The 21,023-nt window shown below is 43.3% G+C and overlaps 1 protein-coding gene across 2 annotated transcripts in view; it reads left to right on the top strand.

The window, feature by feature from the left end:
* ACADS (acyl-CoA dehydrogenase short chain) overlaps positions 1-21,023 on the top strand; it is a 38,045-nt gene that overhangs the window by 4,658 nt on the left and 12,364 nt on the right. The window contains exons 5-10 of one of the 2 annotated variants that reach the window (XM_077294098.1): positions 6,576-6,727; positions 10,503-10,673; positions 10,741-10,878; positions 10,961-11,056; positions 11,135-11,191; positions 12,166-12,209. In XM_077294098.1, coding sequence (XP_077150213.1) covers positions 6,576-6,727; positions 10,503-10,673; positions 10,741-10,878; positions 10,961-11,056; positions 11,135-11,191; positions 12,166-12,209 — 658 coding nt within the window. The remainder of the gene's footprint in view (positions 1-6,575; positions 6,728-10,502; positions 10,674-10,740; positions 10,879-10,960; positions 11,057-11,134; positions 11,192-12,165; positions 12,210-21,023) is intronic. The other variant, XM_077294089.1, reaches the window with a different exon arrangement.

Here is a 21,023-nt window from a genome sequence, read left to right as displayed (position 1 = left end):
ATTGTCTCTTATGGCTGCAGCTAACGGTTCCATGGCTAAAGCAAATAATGCTGGTGACAACGGGCAGCCCTGACGAGTTCCTCTTTGTATATTTATAGGTAACGGTTTAGTAGATGGGAGTTTGAGGTATGCTGATGGTTTGTCGTATATTAGTTGAAGGCAGGATATCAGCTTTTGAGGGAGGTTAAATTTGGATAACACTGAAAAGAGATATGGCCAAAGAACTGTATCAAAAGCTTTTTCAATATCTAAAGCTAATACCATTAAAGGTTTCTGTGTACGGTTCGCTGAGTGGATGATGTTGAGATTTCTACGTATGTTGTCAGGTCCTTGTCTCATCGGGATAAAACCCACTTGGTCCCGATGTATAAGCGAGGGGAGTAATTTGTTCAGTCTATCGGTGATAAGGGACGTGAAAATTTTTAAGTCAACATTTAATAAAGAAATGGGACGGTAATTTTTAACTGATAAGTGATCTCGTTTTGGCTTGGGAATGACAGTTACGTGGGCAACATAAAACTCAGGGGGCATTTGGGAGCCTGAGAGAAGGGCATTGCAGAAATTTTTGATGTGGGGTAAAAGGAGACCTCCAAATTTTTTGTAATAAAGGGCAGACAGGCCATCCGGTCCCGGAGCCTTTCCCGTTTTTAATTTTTTGATTATTATATTAATTTCCTCAGGAAGGATTTCTGACTGGAGTTGCTGAATAGCAGATTCGGAAATTTTTGGAAGGGTAATACCTTGTAAGAAGGAGTTCAAGGAATTCAAGGGGGTGGTTTGAGAGGAGGAGTACAATTTTTGGTAATATTCATAAAAGACTTTATAAATGACCTCTGGGTGAGCTGATATGCGTCCTGAGTTATCCTTGATGGAGGGAATGGAATTTAAAAATTCTCTCGCGCGTAGCTGGCGTGCTAACATTCTGGAGGGTTTATTTGCCTGCTTATAAAAGGAGGCTCTAGTCCAGGCAAGAGTTTTTTCTGTTTTAACAGTGAGTAATGTGCTCAGCTGTTTTTTTACATCTGAAATTTGTTTTATTAGATAGCAAGATGTTGATAGCTGATTAGCCTGCTCTAGCTTGAACAATTTGGTTTCCAGTCTATTTTGGAGGGCTGATCTGTTTTTTTTACGTGTAGAAGCTATCTTGATTATGGAGCCGGTTATGAACTTTTTATGGGCCATCCAGATGTTCCCAGGGGAGGAATCATTAGTTACATTAGTTTGGAAAAAAAAGTTTAAGATCTTCTTTGAGTTGGGAAGATATAGTGGGGTCTGTGAGCAGGGATTCGTTTAGGCGCCATTTAAAAAGGCCAGACGTGGTGATATCAAATTTAAAGACCGACAGAACGGAATCATGGTCTGACCATGCTGATGGGACGTGTCTTGAATATAGAGCTGATGTTAGTGTGTTTGCTGTCGTTAACTGTAAGTCAATGCGAGAGTACGATTTGTGTACCGGTGAGAAGAACGTGAAGCCCCTTGCTTGCCCGTTGACCTCCCGCCATACATCCACTAATCTATTTTCACTCATCAAGTGTAGAATTTTTTTTCTATCCCTCTTGGAAACATCAGATCTCTGAGCTGAGCTACTGTCCTGGGTTGGATCAAGAACCATATTAAAATCACCACACCAAATCAGGTGGTGGTATGAGATTTGGGAAAGCTTTGTTAGAATTATTTTGAAGACCCGAAGCTGGGTAGTGGCGGGGAGATAACTATTAATGATACAGAGTTTTTTACCCTGCAGGGTCCCCTGTAAAATAATGAACCTTCCCTCTGGATCTGAATATGAATCAGTTAGGTGGAAAGGGAAAGAATTTTTGAGTAATATAGCAACACCCCTGGTTTTTCTGTCCCAAGAGGCAAGGAAATAGCGGGTATAGCTAGAGTCAAAAAATTTAGGGGAGGATGTAGTGGAGAAATGGGTTTCCTGTAAACACAAGACATCAGGTTTGTGTTTATGGTAATCTATGAATGCCCTCCTCCGTTTAATAGGTGAGTTTAGTCCCTTTACGTTGTGAGAAATCACTCTACACATTGTTAGAAAAACAATTATTGCTTACAGGTCTGAATACCCGACCAGCCCCGCCAAATCTCCTCTGTTGAAGGCTGCAAAGCAGACAGCATTGGGTCAATCTACAAGAAAACAAAGGGAAAGAGACAAAACAGGGGAAAACAAACATATAAAACATTAAAAGAACAAGAGTGTGAGCTCTTGGCTCACGAAAAATGGAGATCCGGAGTACCATATTAAAAGTAAACCGGGGATCACCAAAGTAAGGCAACATGTGGTAAACCCGAGGTCCCACCCTTTATGATTAGAAGCCCTGCCAGGGATAGGGGGGGGTGGAGAAAAATGGGGGGGAGAAGGGGAATCTAATATAAAAATAATAAATAAATAAAATAAAAGGAATAAACAGATGCGGGCATATTCAGATAAATTCGAAATCGGGAAAATACAGATCAATCTGATGAAAATAAAAATAAACGGTCAACTCAGAGTAACTCAATATAGCCAACCGGCAAATTCAAAATAATGCCACGTCTAGTGGGATAAACCCTAAGAATCCAGGAAACAGGTGATTCGTGAGCGTTGGCTCCTGGTCGTAGGAACTTGCTGCCATTCCTTAGCCGGTCTGGGTCTTCTTTGTGGAAGTGGAGGCGGAATATCGGGAAGCGGAATTCCAGCTTGTTCTAACGCCTTTTTGCCTTCATCCAGAGTACGGCAAATATGTAGCTCGTTCTCATGTGTAAAAGACAAAGAGAATGGAAAGCCCCAGCGATATTTTACTTGCGCTGTCTGTAGTGCTGTGGTGATTGGCTTAAGGGCTCTCCTGCGGAACAACGTGGCTGGTGCTATGTCCGAGAATAATTTCACAGAGTCTGGGAGTCCAGGAAGTGCAGATAAAGATCTCGCAGCATTGAGAATTAAATCTCTAGACTCCTCATATTGCATTTTGAGAACCACATCTCTGGGGAAATCTGGGGATCGTTGCTTGCCCAGAGCCCTGTGAATTCTTGTGATATGTAACGTGGACGGGTCTGTATGTGGCAGGAGCGCAATAAATAAGGCAGTGACTGTCTCTTTCAATGTTACATAAGATTCTGGTAGTCCACGTACTCTAATATTTCCTCTCCTAGACCTGTTTTCTAGATCCTCACTTCGCAGCTCTAGATCCATAATGCGATCAGCATGAAGCTTAAGAGTCTCCTGGTCTTCACTAAGGGCCTCCGCAGTGGCCTCCATTTTTTCTTCCAGACATACTGTGCGCTGGGTAATATCTTGCAGCTGGGTGGAGACTGCATTCATGGCTGCAGAGAGCTCCGTGCGGAAGGTTTCCTGGAGTGTTTTGGTGAGCATTGCTGTGGATATGACAGCGTCTCCTCCATTATTCAAATCCTCCTCGTCCGCTCCCTCACTGAGCTGCAGTGCCGGGGTGGGAGTGGAGACAAGTGCGGCGGCCATTTTACCTGCACCGCTGCCCGCCAAGAGCTCGGAGATCGGGCGACTTGCTGGCTGCCCTGCGCCTCCCTTCTTGGGCATTGTGAGCCTCAGGGTTCTCGGAGGTAAGGGGGAGAGGACCGCTGTGAAATAATCCCGATTCCGACGTCTATAAGGGGGGTATACGGGCCTCGGGTTGCGGAGCTCAGCCGAGCACTTCCTGCTCCATTAGAGTCCGCGCATGCGCCCCCTGCTTCATGTTTTCTTACAATTAACTTCATAAACAGATGTCCTGACATTTTCCTTTAGAAATCGCTGACAAAATTGAGTTCATTTTGTCATCAATGATGGCAAGTTGTCCTGGCCTACATGTAGCAAAACATGCCCAAACTATGATGCTACCACGATCGTGTTTCACAAGATGGTAAGGGGTTTGTTTGCTGTAATGCAACTTGTTTTTCTCCAAACATAACACGTCTCATTTAAACCAGATATCTCTATTTTGGTCTCATTTGTGCACAAATCATTGTTGCAGTAGCCTTATGGCTTGTCTAGGTGAACTTTAGAAAACTGCAGAAGGGCCGCAGTGTTATTTTTTTTTTTTTAGAGAGCAGTGGCTTATTCCTTGCAATCCTGCCATGCATGATATTGTTCAATATTTTCCTGATGATAGATTCATGAAAATTAACTAATGTGACCAAGGCCTTTAGTTGGTTAGAGGCTACCTTTGGTTCCTTTGTGACCATGCTTTCTATTGGAGTTCTTTTTGTGTGTCAACCACTCTTTGGGAGGGTAATAATGCTCTTGAATTTCAACCATTTGTACATAATCTGTCTGAGCATTGGTGGAGCCCAAGCTCTTTAGAGATTTTGTAACCATTTCCAGCTTGATGAGTGTGAACATTTCTTCTGAGGTTCTCAGGAATCTCCTTTGTTTGTGTGATGATGCACTTCCACAAACGTGTCGTGAAAATCAAACTTTGATATATCTCTGTTCGTTAGGCTATGTGCACACGTTCCGGATATTTCGCGATTTTTTTTCGCTATAAAACCGCGATAAAAAAAACGCATGCGGATTTTGTGCAGAAAATGTCCGGATTTGGTCAGGAATTTTATGCAAAGAATCCTGACGTGTGCACATAGCCTTAAAGCTTTAAAATCAGGCCACCCAATTACACCTAAATGTCATCCCATTGATTTAAGACACCAGACTTTAATTTCACCTTGGAATTATTTACTAATCCTAAAAATATTGTTGCCACGTGAAGACATATGATATTGGATCATTTTCCTCTATAGCAAAAAAAAGTCTAATATTTTGGACTCTTGTTTAATTTGATCATCTTTACTTTGAGAACTTGTGTATAAATTCTCCCTGTGAACTAGCCTCTGCACCTTGCGACTTTCTCTTGGTGCTAGCGGGTATGTCACCGAGGTCTCCGCAGTTCAGCCTGGATGGGGACTGAGCCTCAGTGACCGGAGATAACCTCGATGATGTCACTGAGGCCACGCTCGCAGCAGTACAGTCACCAGTGGTTCTCAATCTGGACGGTCGCATCTTGGCACCGTCCAGGTTGAAAACTATTTGTCCCCCAGACATGGATTACTGTGTGGGACAGAACGACGGATAGGTGAGGGATATTGTTGTTTTTAAATTTTTGGTTTATTACAGGAGAACGAGGGCTTCGGTGGAATAGGTGTTAGGTGAGTATACCTGTTTTTTTTATTTTTAAATAAAAATGGAAAAGTGTGTTTTGTTTTATTTTTAATATGACTTTTTTCTGGCTGTGTCTTTATTTACCATACAACTATAGGATTAGTAATGGATTGGTGTCTTTTATAGTCTTATCGATGTCTCTCCATTACTAAGCCGTGGGCTTATGTCACCTGACATTACAAAGGTGAAATCAACCCCACAAATATGAACCACACTTGCCACCGCTACAAGGCAAGTGGGAAGAGCCGGGCAAAGTGCCAGAATTGGCGCATCTAATAGATGTGCCTTTTCTGGGCGGCTGGGGGTTGCTATTTTAAGGCTGGGGGAGGGGTGGCAATATCCATGGCCTCTTGCCAGCTTGAGAATACCAACCCCCAGCTGTCTGCTTTAGCAAGTCTGGTTTGTCAAAAATGGGGGGGACCTGATGCCGTTTTTTTAAATTATTTAAATAAAAAACAGCGTGGGGACCCCTCTGTTCTTGATAACTAGGCTTGCTAATGCTGACAGCTGAAGGTTGCAGCCCCCAGCTGTGAGTTTTGCCTGGCTTGTTATCAAAAATAGGGGGGAACTCACGCAGATTTTTTTTTTTTTTTTCTAATTATTTATTTACAACGCAGGAGCGGCAGATGAATACTCCCATCAGCCACTCCTGCTCTCACTGTTATTAGTGGCAGCAGGTGTCAGATGATGGGAGTGGTAGTTCCATCAGCTAACACCAGTGACCGGAGGTAAATTGTACACCTCCGATCACAGCTAAGCGCTCACGCTCTCGTTTGACAGTGTGGGGACCGCGGCTCTGACCGGTGGGGATGGTTTCAAGTATTGTCAGGCCCCCCCCATTCAAGTGAATGGGGTTCGGGTCCACTCTGCTGGATTACAGGCTGTATGGACGCATCACGCGGCCTGCCATCTAGATGTAGCGGAGCTGACTGTGAGGTCACATCCAGCTGTCCTTGACTTTTCTGCAGCAAATATGCTGCAAAAAAGTCATCCTGCACATTTGCAGCCTGTTTTGGGTTAGGAGTCAGTGGTATTTACAGTAGGTCTTAGCAGAGAGAGCGGTTTGTTCATGTGTATGAAGGAAACGTCCTCTACCTTTACAGTATTTCCAATAAATTAGTGAATGGCTTGGAGATATCACATCTTAAAGATTTGAAACCATTGTATTGGTGTACAGGGGCTAAATCATGAAAATTCTGTAACTGCGCAAATACTTCTGCACTAAGTTATCTATTAAGGCCATACTACCAGTATCAATGAGCTATGGCTAATATTTACCTGCATGTCAACCTTGGTGAAATATAACCTAATCAACTCAATACATAAAGGTATACATGAAAAACAGAAGAGCGTACCTATTGGTTAGAAATTGACATTGTGCTTTGGAGCTAAAATACTGTTCTCTTGTCATTTTTAGGTAATGGCAGTGATGCAGGGGCTGCAAGTACAGTTGCCAGGCTGGTTGGGGATGAATGGGTTCTGAATGGAACAAAATCCTGGATTACGAACGCATGGGATGCCTCTGCAGTTGTTGTTTTTGCTACAACAGATAAGTCTATGAAACACAAGGTGAGTGAGTTCGGTGACCTGTAAAAATAAGACTTGTTTCTCCTTCGCCTCATTGGGGGACACAGGACCATGGGTTATGCTGCTGTCACTAGGAGGCTGACACTAAGCTGAGACAAAAAAAGGTTAGCTCCTCCCCTGCAGTATACACCCTCATGCTGGCTTCCAGAGACCCAGTTCAAGCTTAGTGTCCGTAGGAGGCACACTGTTTTTTAATTCTACCCGGACGAAGGGGGCGACGGATTCTTTTTATACTGATATTATGCCTTCTATTGTAATGTTTTGCTTTATTACAAGGCATTATATAGATATAACCTCTGATAAAATTGGAAAAAATATATTGAGTACAGCTATAGTTTTACTAAAAAGACATCCATAAATCCCACTCACCGGCCCCTATTACATGGAGATGTCATTTGTAATATAACAGCTTTGTTTGTCTTTTTATATATATTTTTTTTTTTTTCAAACTCTTTTTATTGAAAGATTCCACAGGATAAAGTTACAAATATATAATATCGCGGTATAATGTCAGAATGATTTAACCAGTTACCTTTTTCCATTCAATACAATATCATGGAAGTAACATTACACTCTCAAGAATAGAGTAAACAAATAAAGAAAAGTAAACAAACAGAATGGAGCAAAGCATATTAGGATAATTTCTGTTATAAAGCATTGCACTCTCAACTAAATTAACAGGTTCTTTATCAAAATTCTAAACTCGTACCAGTTCGGGTCATAACAAAGCACACTCTTTTAGTTTACATCCATCATATTCCACATGCTGAAAAGGACACACATCAGGGCTCGTAACCTGAGATAGATGAAGTCTTGGCACTAGGGGACAAGTGCGTTAAGGGTGAGTCGCACCATCTCTTCCATATCTTATGGAACGTCTGGGGACAACCTATACTTTTATATAATATATTCTCATATGGTATATCAGTCACTAATTTTTTCCACTGGTTAATAGTGGAGGCTTCCGTTCCCATCCATCTTAGTGCTGTTGCCTTCCTAACAATAAATAGAGCCTCCTGGAGAAATATCCTGTCATAATGCAACCACATTTCACTTTTTAGACCTTTTAAACATGGCTACAATGCATTTGTTAAAAAAAAAAAAAAAAAAAATAGTCCCACGTTTGAGAGAAAATGTACTTTAAAATACATGTGGGACCACAGCTTGAGACCAAATTTATCCGGCTCTTCCCACTGCTGTTCCCGGTGATTGACATGTCTCTCCCTATGTATACACGAGGGAGAGATCGGTCAGTCACGTGCAGTAGATCTATAAAGAATATTTTCTCTGAAGCACCATAGCATTTTAGAAAAATATATACCTGACTGCAATAGTGCAGCCGGCTCTAATTCATACTGACGGTGGCTTGGGCAGCATGAATCTGATGATTAGGTTCTCTTTAAACAGCACATATATCTACGAGCGAGAGATGCTGGGAATAAATACAGCAGAAAAAGATTTAGTTCTATTCAGAACAGCTTACACCAAAATTTAATTGGGTAAATAGTCAAAGACTGTCCAGAACGTGTACAAGCAGTATCATAGAGAGAAGGTTTATATGGTAACAAAAGAATCTGGGCATATAGTATGTGGGAACACTATAATAATCAGCAATAACCACAAAATGGCAGTGTCTACTTCTTCACATGAAAATTAAGCATTTATGGTACAGTGTCAGTCAAACGTTTGCACATACCTGCTCATACAATGGATTTCTTGTTCTTACAGGAATGTGCACATTGAAGATACAGACTGAAGGCAGCAAAACCACAAAGGAAAACGAGTAAAGAAACACATGTGAAACAAACCAGAATGTGTTAAATTACCCCCTTTCACTCTGATGACCATGTTTGCAGCAATCAGGTGTATTTTGCAGAGGCAGCGTTGATACACAGTTCCATCTAATGCTGAGCCGTATTCCACATCTGTTCTAAGCCAGTATCTGGCAAGAACCACTCATCTAAGTAATGAGAAACGGCAGTCCATAATCCGTGATTGACATGAAGGTAAATCAGTCCGTAAAATTGCTAGAACCTTGGAGGTACCCTCATGTGCGGTCATGAAATCCATTAATCGCTATAATGAAACTAGCTCTCATAAGGGAAAAAGTAAGAATGACCTCTACTGCAGAGGATAAATTATTCAGTGTTAACGGCCTCAGAAAACTCAAAATTGAGAGCACCTCATTTAACAAATCCTCATAAATGATGCACAGACATCAAGTAGCAAACACATCTCAGCATCCACTGTTCTGCAGAGACTGAGAAGCGGGCTTTTATGGTAGAATTGCTGCAAAGAAGTAACTATTGGATGAAGCTGTCATCAGAGGAAAAGGCGGGGGGGTTATTGAGGAATCTAAGGTCTAACACATTTTGATTTGGCTCACACATGTCTCTTTACTCCTTGTTTACATGTGTTCCTTTGTGATTTTGCTGCCTTTAGTCTGAACCTACAATGTACAGATTCCAATAAGAACAAGGAAACCTTTGCATAAACAGGTGTGTACAAACTTTTGGCTCGTAATGTTTATGTGCTAGGGATAGGAAAAATGCATAAAGGAAATGCCATATAAGTAAATTCCAAGCAAGTAATTCTTTGTCTAGAAGAGTAATCACTGTAATACAGTAAATGACTGCTATCTTGTGACACTGCTAGAAACCTTTGCTAGACTGTTAATAGTGATGTTTGTGAGCATGTGCAGTAGGGACTCCATTGCTGGGATCTGCCAGTTATCTCCTGGTCACTGCAGCCAGATGGATACCAGTGTGTAGCCTCCTTTTATCGTCTGCACTCCTGATGTATTAAGTGTTAGAAGAACAGAATATCAACTTGGAGTCCCAAACTTTCCACTGCACGTGCTCATAGGCACCTATCCTATTCACATTCTGGACAGGTTTCTGTTATTATAACAATACAGTGGTCATTTTTCTATGCTATATTGATTACCTGTATAAATAAAACAAGTGTGTTCTGCTGATTAAAGGTATTTAGGAATCTATGCATAATGACCTTTCCTTTATTTCCTATTCCCAGAGAATTATTCCCATTAATATGAGTGGGTTTACCTAGCAGAATACTGTGTACAGTAAATAAAATAAACCAAAACAGACAAACATAATAAGTAAATAAACAGCAATAGTGCATGAAAATGTGAGTGGCCAGTGTGAACGTGTGCTTACATGCTGCATGCACGCCAGTTTATATCCCAGTTCCTTTCTTTGTTTTTTTTTTTTGTTTTTTTAAGTTTGCTTGCACTCTGTGCATATGCGTTGAATGTGTGGCCTGCCTTTTCTTTGAGCTGGACATTATATTGATGTGGTCCCCCGTGGCTGTGTGTCTACTAGGCTGGGTCCAGTCCTTCTCAGCCCTTACCCACATGCATGTTACTTGACAAACAGTAAGGTTTTCAATAATAGAGTTAGGACTGTCCCAATTAGGGTCACCGTGAAGTAGTGGGATGGCTTTTGCATTTTTTTGATCAAAATTATTTTAACCAAGAACCCTATATTTTCCTACATTATTGCGGTTTATTTACTACAGTGTATTTGGTTATGTTTCTTTCATTCTTTTTTTTTTTTATGTTTTGTGACCAGTATGAACGTGCACTTCCATGCTGCATGCACGTCAATCTTTATCCCAGTTCATTTCTTTACGGGTTTTTTGTGTGTACAGTAAATGCAGTAGCACTAGATAAACTGGTTATACTTTGGGCATTTACTTATACATTTAGTCTTAGACATAATTTGTACTTTTACAGGGCATTAGTGCTTTTCTGGTTGAAATGCCAACTCCGGGCCTTTCTCTTGGCAAGAAAGAGGATAAGTTGGGAATCCGAGCATCTTCCACTGCTAATTTGATCTTTGAAGACTGCCGCATACCACGTGAGAATCTCCTAGGACACACTGGAATGGGCTTCAAAATTGCCATGGTAAAAAGGATTCGGTGTATTTGCTTAAGTTTTTTATATTTGTTTAAACCTATGTTTTTTCTTTCAGCAAACTTTAGATGCCGGCAGGATTGGCATTGCATCACAGGCTCTTGGCATCGCTCAGGCCGCTCTGGACTGTGCAGTAGACTATGCAGAGAAAAGGTTTGCGTTTGGATCACCAATTACCAAGTTGCAAGCTATTCAGGTACAGAATCTACATAGCTACTTGATGTGTGAGCTTTGTTGCTGTCCATTTTTTTTTTCATCTGTGTATCTCCACCTCTCAGTTTAAGCTGGCGGACATGGCTCTAGCCCTAGAGAGTGCAAGGCTTCTGACCTGGAGAGCTTCAATGCTGAAGGATAACAAGAAGCCTTTTACTAAGGTTAGATGGCCTCCATCTGGAAGTTTGTACAGCACAATAGCATATCCTGCCTTGTTGTAACACATTTTCTTTTACTAGGAAGCTGCAATGGCGAAACTCGCAGCATCTGAGGCTGCTACCAATATTTCACACCAGGTATGTGTAAAAGTTTTGCTGTGCTTCACCTGCCCATAACATACAAGATCTTGAGTATAGAGCGTGCCCCAGATATTCTTTCTCAATGGAAGCAGATAGTAGTGTGCAAAGTGCAAAAGGTATTTATTGGCTGGATATATTCCGATATAAAAAAATATCCATTTTTTGTTTTCAGCTAACATCATAAGATCATTTATTAAGTGACTAGATGGTGGGCCGATTCTAATGCATCGGGTATTCTAGAATATGTATGTAGTTTATTTATGAAGATTTCAGAATAATGCAATGAATACACAGGATTCGGCCGGCCAGGCGCGACCAATTAGCGAAGCGTGGTTCAAATCCTGTGCCAATTTGCGTCTGGACTGTGTCTGTCGCTGATTGGTCGCGCCCGGCTGGGCGCGACCAATCAGTGAAGCTCGGGCGAGCTCCAGGTTTTTGAGGGCCCCGGGCGAAAGAGTCTCACAGCCCTCTTAGCATATAGCTCAGCCCACGCAGTATAGAGCTCAGCCCACGCAGTATAGAGCTCAGCCCACGCAGTATAGAGCTCAGCCCACGCAGTATAGAGCTCAGCCCACGCAGTATAGAGCTCAGCCCACGCAGTATAGAGCTCAGCCCACGCAGTATAGAGCTCAGCCCACGCAGTATTGAGCAATATGGGCTCCATATCCCTGTTAAAAAAAAAAGAATTAAAATAAAAAATAGGTGTATACTCACCTTCCGGCGCCCCCCGGACCCAGCCCAGGCCTTTAACGATGCTCCTCGCAACGCTCAGTTCTCAGTAATGCCTTGCGGCAATAACCCGTGATGATGTAGTGGTCTCGCGAGACCGCTACGTCAGCTGGGATCATTGCCGCAATACATTCTTGGGACCGGAGCGTTGCGAGGAGCATCGCTAAAGGCCTGGGCTGGATCCGGGGGCTGCCGGAGGATGAGTATATACCTATTTTTTATTTTAATTCTTCATTTAACAGAGGACCGGAGCGTCGCGAGGAGCAGGAAAAGCGGACGCTGGAAGGTGAGAATATAATGATTTTTTTTTATTATTATTTTTAACATTCTATGTTTTTACTATTGATGCTGCATAGGCAGCATCAATAGTAAAAAGTTGGTCACACTTACAGGGTTAATGGCAGCGTTAACGAACTGTTACACCGCGTTATGCCACAGCGTAACGCAGTCTAACGGACTGCTAAAACGCTATGTGGGCACTGACTGGAGGGGAGTAGGGAGGGGCCAATTCGCGGCCAGACTGCCTGTCACTGATTGGTCGCACCCAGCCGGCTGCGACAAATCAGCGACGCGGGATTTCCGTTACAGACAGACAAACAGACTGAAGTGGGCCTTAGACAATTATATATATAGACTAGATGGTGGCCCGATTCTAACGCATCGGGTATTCTAGAATATGCATGTCCACGTAGTGTATTGCCCAGCCACGTAGTATATTGCCCAGCCACGTAGTATATTGCCCAGCCACGTAGTATACAGCACAGAGCCACGTAGTATATTACCCAGCCACGTTTGTCACAGGTTAAAAAATAAACATATACTCACCTTCCCGAGGGCCCCTTGTAGTCCACGGCAGCTTCCGGTCCCAGGGTTGGTCTGAGCGCAGGACCTGTGATGACGTCACCAGACTGTGCCTGTCGCTGATTGGTCGCGCCCAGCCGGCTGCGACAAATCAGCGACGCGGGATTTCCATTACAGACGGAAGTGGACCTTAGACAATTATATATATATAGATTACTCAACTCTCCATCCTGCACATGTAAAGAATCAATCAGTCCCACACATCCACCAGAAGCAATGATACATATACTTGTATATGAGCAAAGGCGGCTGGCAGTCAGTTTATATAGGAATGCTGGCATCTCAATATATTCATGGCATATTAATGCAAGTCCTGCAGCCTATTTAATATTTACATTGCATTATCTGTGTTTGGAGGCTGTGATGGGTACTGCATCATTGTCGCATATGTGTCAATGGAACAGCGCTGCAACACCCAGCATAGCTGCTACCTAGAGTACCATAAATAAAGAAAAACTTGGCACTCAGGGGTTGAGCAGTAGAATAGTGAAAATATTTTGAGACAATCCAATTGCACAGTATATTTGACGTTTCAATCGTAAGTTCCAGACCCTGGGTATAATTCATCCCATATGTTCAATGAGAGAGTGATATGTCTTTATGGATTTTACAATTTTTCTCTGACAGTTGGCTATTCCACAGATGAGGGCTTCAGCCCTGCTCTATGTAGCTAAAATGCTCACTTGTTATGACCACTGACCGCTGCGCAGAGCTCATAGATATTCGGCAATGACAACAACAGGGGTGGTCATGCCAACCCATCGGTGACCCGCAGTCATGTAACACAGGTGCCGATGTGCGGGATTAGTGACGCGATTCCAGCGTGAGCATGTTAAATGCCGCTGTCAGAGATTGACAAAGGCATTTAATATGTTAACAGCCACGGGTGGATTGTGATTCCACCCGCAGCTGTTAGGTGCACATGTCAGTTGTTCAAATCAGCTGACATGTGCAGGAAAAGTTGCAGGCTCACCTCCGGAAACGCAGCAAATGGGGGTGCCCACCTTAGACGTAACTATACGTCTCAGGTGGGAAAGGGGTTAAGCAGCCTGCATGCCTGAGGTTCCCCATCCCTGTGCTTAGGAGTGCTTCCCTCCTCTAAGCACTGAGCCATTACCGTGACACTGGTTTAGCACTTTTTCTTTTGTTATCCCTTTTTTCCAGGACGTCCCTCCTGACAGCACCACCAGGAGGTTGTCCTTCTTATCCTTGATAGGGACAGGAAACACAGAAGAGGTTAAATAGCCCCTCCCCACCTCCACCCCTCAGTGTTTTTCCTGTCCCTATCGGGGACAGACGCAGAGGAGCGATGGCACGGCTTACCGTGCTGAAGATCCAGGTAACCGGTCGAGCAGGGCTCCCGGAGCAGTCTCATCCCTCTCCCGAGGGCTCTGAGCAGGCGGTGCAGGGCGCCGCATAATATCGCTGATACCGCTGGAGGTCCCTCAGCGCTGGTCGAGCTGTGCTCCCGACTCCGGCGCATCCCTCCTCAGAGGGCTCTGCACCTTTTTGCTGCACCCGGATACCGGCGGTGATCCTCCCAACCCACGCCGGAGAGCGTGCTGGGTTGGGCCTGCGGGGGGCGTGCCGCGTCATCAGAGCGCGCCGCGTCGTCAGGTGTGCCGCGTCATCGGGGCGCCGCGTCATCAGAGCGCGCCGCGTCTCTGGGGCGTGCCGCGTCACCGGGGCGACGCACTGGCGTGTGTGCCGCGTCTCTGGGGCGCGACGCTGTAACCACCAATGGGAACTTCCGGTGGCGTTCCCGGGCAGCTCGTGGCCTCGGGGACGCTGGAAGCAGGCGTCAGGCTGTATTATAACAGCTGAAGAACGGAATCCCCGCCCAGCAGCAGTGGGCGTCAGAGACCCGCAGTAATCACCGGCAGCTGAGCTCGGAAGGAGGACGAATCACATGTTTTGAAGACAGGTGAGAGTCCTATTTAATCAGAAACATCTGACTGCACACTGTTCCTAGAGAAATGGAGAGTGCAGATCGTCAGGAAACCCTGTCCTCAGAGCTCGCCCCCGATCATGTAAGTTATACAAAGGGGGTCTGTATCACATATCACAACACAAGCTATAGGGCCTCTCTATATCTATTGCAGGATAAGGGGATGTCCAACCGCCCAGCATCAGGCCAAAAGCGCAGGACAAAATGCCCTCTATGCTCCAGTAGGCTACCAGAGGGGCATATGAAGAAAGTATGTAATAAATGCATGGCAGGACTGCTTAAAGGAGAACAGACTTCCCTTCTGGATAGTATTAAGTACAGTCCACAGTATCAGCGCTGTTGCCAGTCGATCCTCCTCCCCCCCCCCCCCCCCTAAGAGACCCAGGTGGGAGCAGGATCTTAGTTCAGAAGAAGGGGAGCTTTCAGCCTACTCCGTATCCGATTCCATGGAGGGAGAATGCTCTTCAAATATCCTCACAGAGGAAAAGAAGAGATATCTATTTTCTTCTGAACATACTGAGACACTACTACAGGCCGTCAGAGATACCATGAGAGTAGAGGAGGCCACAGAACCCCTTACAGTCCAAGACGAAATGTTTGGGGGGCTCAGAGCTCGTAGAAGCAGAGTGTTTCCCGTAAATCGCCATATTCAAGAAATGATCTTAGAAGAATGGGGCGATGTAGGGAAAAAACTGATAGTCCCAAGAGATTTCAAATATCGCCTGCCCTTTGATCCAGAGGAGACCAAAATCTGTTAATCCGTTCCTAAAGTGGATATACCCGTAGCCAAGGTCTCAAAAAAGACCGCCATCCCTTTTGAGGATTCCTCGGGTCTCAAGGATCCTATGGACAAAAGATCTGAAGATCTCCTCAAAAAGGCCTGGGAGGCCTCGGCTGCTGTCATGAAAACCAATATTGCGGCCACCTCAGTTGCCAGATCAATGTCCCTGTGGGTAGAGAAACTAGAAACCCAGATTAATAATAAAACGCCTAGAGACGAGATTCTAAAATCTTTACCACTCCTGAAGATGGCAACAGACTTTATGGCCGATGCTTCGGCAGAGTCAGTGCGGTTTGCTGCAAGGAACAATGCTTTATCCAATGCAGCGAGAAGAGCTCTATGGCTCAGATCATGGTCCGGCGATACACAGTCAAAGAACAAACTGTTCAATATCCTTCTCCGGCCTTCATGTCTTTGGTCCAGTACTGGACGAAATGCTTGAAAAAGCAGCGGATAAGAAAAAGGGTTTCCCAGAAGAAAAACCAAAAAACACGCCGCCCTTTCGTAGGTCTCGTTTCCATCCTAGACAGGACTATAGAGGAAAAGGGAAATCTAGTGGGGGGAAGGCTTCAGTACTTCCTACAAGGTTGGCAAAACATCTCTCAGAACCCATGGATTCTAAGTTTGATAGAACGAGGATACAAAATAGAGTTCAGCCAAACACCTCCCAAAAGATTTTGCCTAACTCAGACCCAGTCTTTATCGATTCAGCAAAGACTTCTGAAGGATATTCAGGAACTTATCCAGATAAAAGCCATCATTCCGGTACCCCATGCCCAAAGGTTCAGAGGACACTACTCGAGTCTATTCTCCATAAAAAAAACAAACGGAGAATTCGTACGATTATAAACCTAAAACCTCTGAATCGGTCAGTTACTTACAAACGATTCAAGATGGAATCCCTCAAATCTGCAATACCTCTAATCCGGAAAGGATCAGTAATGAGCACATTAGACTTAAAAAGTGCTTATTATCAGGTTCCCATCTCCGCCTCACACCAACAGTATCTCAGATTCGCCATAAAAGACCAGGGCCAAATCCTGCACTATCAGTTCACATGTCTGCCTTTCGGCATCTCATCTGCTCCCAGAGTATTCACCAAACTCATGGCAGAAGTGATGGCGTTCTTGAGAGTGAAAGAGATACTTACCGTCCCTTATCTAGACGACATCCTGCTCATAGCGGACTCTCCACAACAGATGGAAGAGAACTTATCAACAACTATTTCACTCCTGGAAAAGCTGGGATGGCTAATAAATTTCAAAAAGTCAAGCCTCAAACACGAAACAAGGAAATCATTTCTTGGGGTAATCCTAGACTCAGTTCGGGAACATACGTACCTCCCACTTCACAAGCAGGAGTCATTCAAAAAAGAAATCCAAAAATTACAAAAGCAAAAGCAAACATCCATAAGGAAGGCCATGCGAGTATTGGGCTTGATGACCTCTTGTATTTCCAGCGTCCAGTGGAGCCAGTATCACTCAAGACCCCTGCAGCAAGAGATCCTCTCGCTTTGGGACGGCAGGGACGTAACCCTGGACAACAAAATACGATTATCCATGGATACAAAAGGTTCTCTGTCATGGTGGACCATAACAGGAAATCTCGGGAAAGGAAGACCCTGGAGAACATCTCCGTCGGTAAATATCACTACAGATGCAAGTCACAGAGGCTGGGGAGCACACATAGAAGGGAATTACTCCCAGGGGACTTGGCCCGTATCAGTACAAAGCAGGTCTTCAATTACAATTTCAATTCAATTACAAAGAACTAAGGGCAGTCTGGGAGGCCTTCAATGCATTCCAGGGAAGGTTAAAAGACCAACACATCCGTGTCTTTTCAGACAACTCGACTACAGTAGCCTTTCTACTTCACCAAGGAGGTCCAAAGCATCGTCACTTACAGGACCTATCGAACACAATATTCTCTTGGGCAGAGCAGACCGTCAGATCAATAACGGCGGTACACCTGAAAGGAACCAAAAACCAGGTAGCCGACTTCCTAAGCAGGCAGAAACTATGTCCTACAGAATGGTCCTTAAACGACCAGATCTTCCTCCAAATAACCCAACGGTGGGGCTTCCCGGAAGTAGATCTATTTGCCTCAGTTAAGAACGCAAAGACAAAAAGATTCTTCTCACTAAACCCAGGAGACAGACCATCAGGAATAGATGCGCTAGCTCAGAACTGGGACATGAAGTTGGCTTATGCTTTTCCTCCATTGGCCCTAATACCGAGAGTATTGAGGAAGATTCAGGAGAGCCAGACATCAGTTATCTTGATAGCCCCATACTGGCCCAAAAGGAGCTGGTTTCCTCTTCTAAAGAGCATGTCCGGGGAGGATCCAATCCATCTACCAGCGGTACCAGACCTTCTGTCTCAAGGGCCCCTAGTCCATCAAAACCCGGGCCTTCTACAGTTAGCAGCATGGATCCTGAAAAAGAGATCCTAAGATCAAAAGGCCTCTCAGAACCAGTCATTGCTACTATTCAAAACAGTAGGAAACCGGTAACTGCCGCAATATACGGGAAGATATGGAAAAAGTTTTGTTCTCAGAGTACAGTTCCTGTATCGGTCTCTCACGGTCCAGATATTCCAAAAATCTTAGACTTCCTCCAGTCAGGATTCGATAAGGGACTAAGGCCTAGTACACTGAAGGTACAGATCTCGGCCCTCAGTTCCTTCTATGACTTCCAACTAGCCTCCCATCCTTGGATAGTGAGGTTCGTCAAGGCCATTCAGAGACTTAGGCCTACAATTCGCAGTTCAGTGCCTCCTTGGGACCTAAACTTAGTGCTAAATGAACTTTGTAAAGAACCTTATGAGCCATTAGGTCAGGCAGACCTGAAAGCCGTAACACTTAAAGCCCTTTTTCTAGTCGCAATAACGTCAGCACGTCGCGTTGGTGAGATCCTATCTTTCTCTATTAAACATCCATACTTAAAGGTCCAGGATGACTGTATCATCCTTAAACTAAATCCCGGGTTCCTTCCTAAAGTGGTTACAGACTTCCACAGAAGTCAAGAGATTGTTCTACCTACATTCTGCCAGAACTTCAGTAATGACAAAGAGCGGGTTCTCCACGCTCTAGACGTAAAAAGAACAATTCTACACTACTTGGAGATTACAGATAGTTGGAGAATTGACTCTAACCTCTTCATCCAGATGACCAGGAAAAACATGGGGAAGAAAGCATCCAAAGCTACTCTAGCAAGATGGATTAAATCTACCATCACGGCAGCCTATATCTCGGCAGGAAGAACTCCTCCAGAAAGTCTCAAGGCACATTCGTTGAGAGCAATCTCAGCCTCATGGGCAGAAAGCGCTGGGGCTTCTATGGACCAAATATGCAGAGCTGCAACATGGTCGAGGTCAAATACCTTTTGTAGACATTATAAGTTAGATGTAACTGTGAATCAACAGACTACATTTGGGAGGAAAGTCCTCCAGGCTGTAATCCCGCCCTAAAAAATAAAGGAGTTATTTGGTATTTCTCCTGGTGGTGCTGTCAGGAGGGACGTCCTGGAAAGTAGGAATTAGTCCTACCGGTAAGTATGTTTCCAGGAGTCCATCATGACAGCACCCCTTATATACCCTCCCTCGAGTTCCCCTCTGATATGTGATGTAAACATGTGAAGAAGGGAATTTCAATAAAATAGAGTTGCATCCATTCTGGTGTGGTACTTGGAAAATCACTGAGGGGTGGAGGTGGGGAGGGGCTATTTAACCTCTTCTGTGTTTCCTGTCCCTATCAAGGATAAGAAGAACAACCTCCTGGTGGTGCTGTCATGATGGACTCCTGGAAACATACTTACCGGTAGGACTAATTCCTACTATTATATGTGATTGTATATACTGTATAATTTTGTTCCCATTTTGTAACATTTGTATATTTTTCATAAACACAGCCTACATTACCAGATTAAATACTGTATGTAAAATGTAATATCTCCATTCCTCTCAGTAAGCCAAGACTCCAACCCCATAGCACTGCCCCCTACTGAGCATGCACATAAAGTGCAGAACAGATTCAGCTCAGCTAAAAGCCGAGATCCGGTACAGAATAGACATTTATAGGACATTTTATAACTTTTCCAAATTTTTATCAAAACATTTACAGCAAATCCTGCATTGAACTACTGAACCCAATTTATTACATGACCATACTGGAATATATTCCATACTTTTAGTGTCAGCTCCGTAATATCCAACCTAGTAGTGAAAGGAGCCGTGGCATCATCAGCCAATTGCGTACTTGTCTTGACGATTGGAGGCGGCGGAATGCTGTTTCGTGATCGTCAGGCAGCGGTGGGGAGATATCTGCGAGATCTCCCGGCTGTGTCCGGACACCAACAGTATGTATAATGATCCACATCAGTCACGAATAATCATAACTGCTTTTATTCGAGCACACAGGTAGCAAATATATCTAAAAAAAATTGTAAAAAGCCCAATAGCATACAAGGGAGTAAGCACCATGATAAGTGTTAGAATCCCTCCTTTCAGGGAGGTGGAGCTAATTCAAGGTGGAGTTGGTAACAATATTCCCACTTCATCTTTAAAATGTTTTAAAATTGAATATATATTATTTGTTATTAATGCTGGTTTATCAAATTATATTTAATATGCATTTAGACTTATTTAGAAGTGTTAATTCTATAAATGTATTGTATTATCAATCTAGGTATACTAATTCTCAAAAAACAGTAATGTTAACATTTTACTACATGGTCAAAATTGACAACACAGCAAAGCAATACTGCAAGTCGGACAGTAGTATAAATGTATATTAGTATTATGTGTACATGGAAAATAATGTATATGACCAATGCAAATAATAAAAACCTTCCATAAAAATGGGTAAACCGTGCAGATCAAGTACAATAAAAAAAAAAAAATATATATATATATATATATATATATATATATATATATATATATATATATATATATATATATATATATATTAATCTACTAAAAGAAATGTAAAAATGAGTGACGGCCTCACAGAAGGGAAGGTCTATATCGTGATTACAATTTTAAATATATGATGATAAAGAAAATGCCAAAGTGCTAACTAGAATTGCATGCACGTATATGCCAGCCAGTAATAAATCAATCAATCAATCAATCAATCAATCAGATTAAGTGCATGTGCAAAATATCAGAAGTCTGACCCAGTGAAAAAGTGAGCAGGTGTATAAACGTTAACAAATGGCCAATGTGATATTGGATGTAACAAATCGTGTAAAAAATAATGAGCCCAATTAGGGCAAAGTGTATATAAACCGATAACAATGTGCAACAAATTTCAGGGCAGTTCTTGTCCCCTGAGAAAATTTTATTGTATCTTATAAATTGATATGCTGAACACGAATATGTGCTCCAAAAGTCTGTATCACGTGAGGTTTTTAACCTCTTCATGACTGAACCTTTTTTGGATTTTTCTTTTTTCGCTCCCCTTCTTTCCAGAGCCATAATTTTTTATTTTTCCGTCAATATGGCCGTGTG

The sequence above is a fragment of the Ranitomeya variabilis genome, chromosome 1 (assembly GCF_051348905.1).
Source record: "Ranitomeya variabilis isolate aRanVar5 chromosome 1, aRanVar5.hap1, whole genome shotgun sequence".
NCBI classification, from domain to species: Eukaryota; Metazoa; Chordata; class Amphibia; order Anura; family Dendrobatidae; genus Ranitomeya; species Ranitomeya variabilis.
This window is presented reverse-complemented; position numbering and strand designations above follow the sequence as displayed.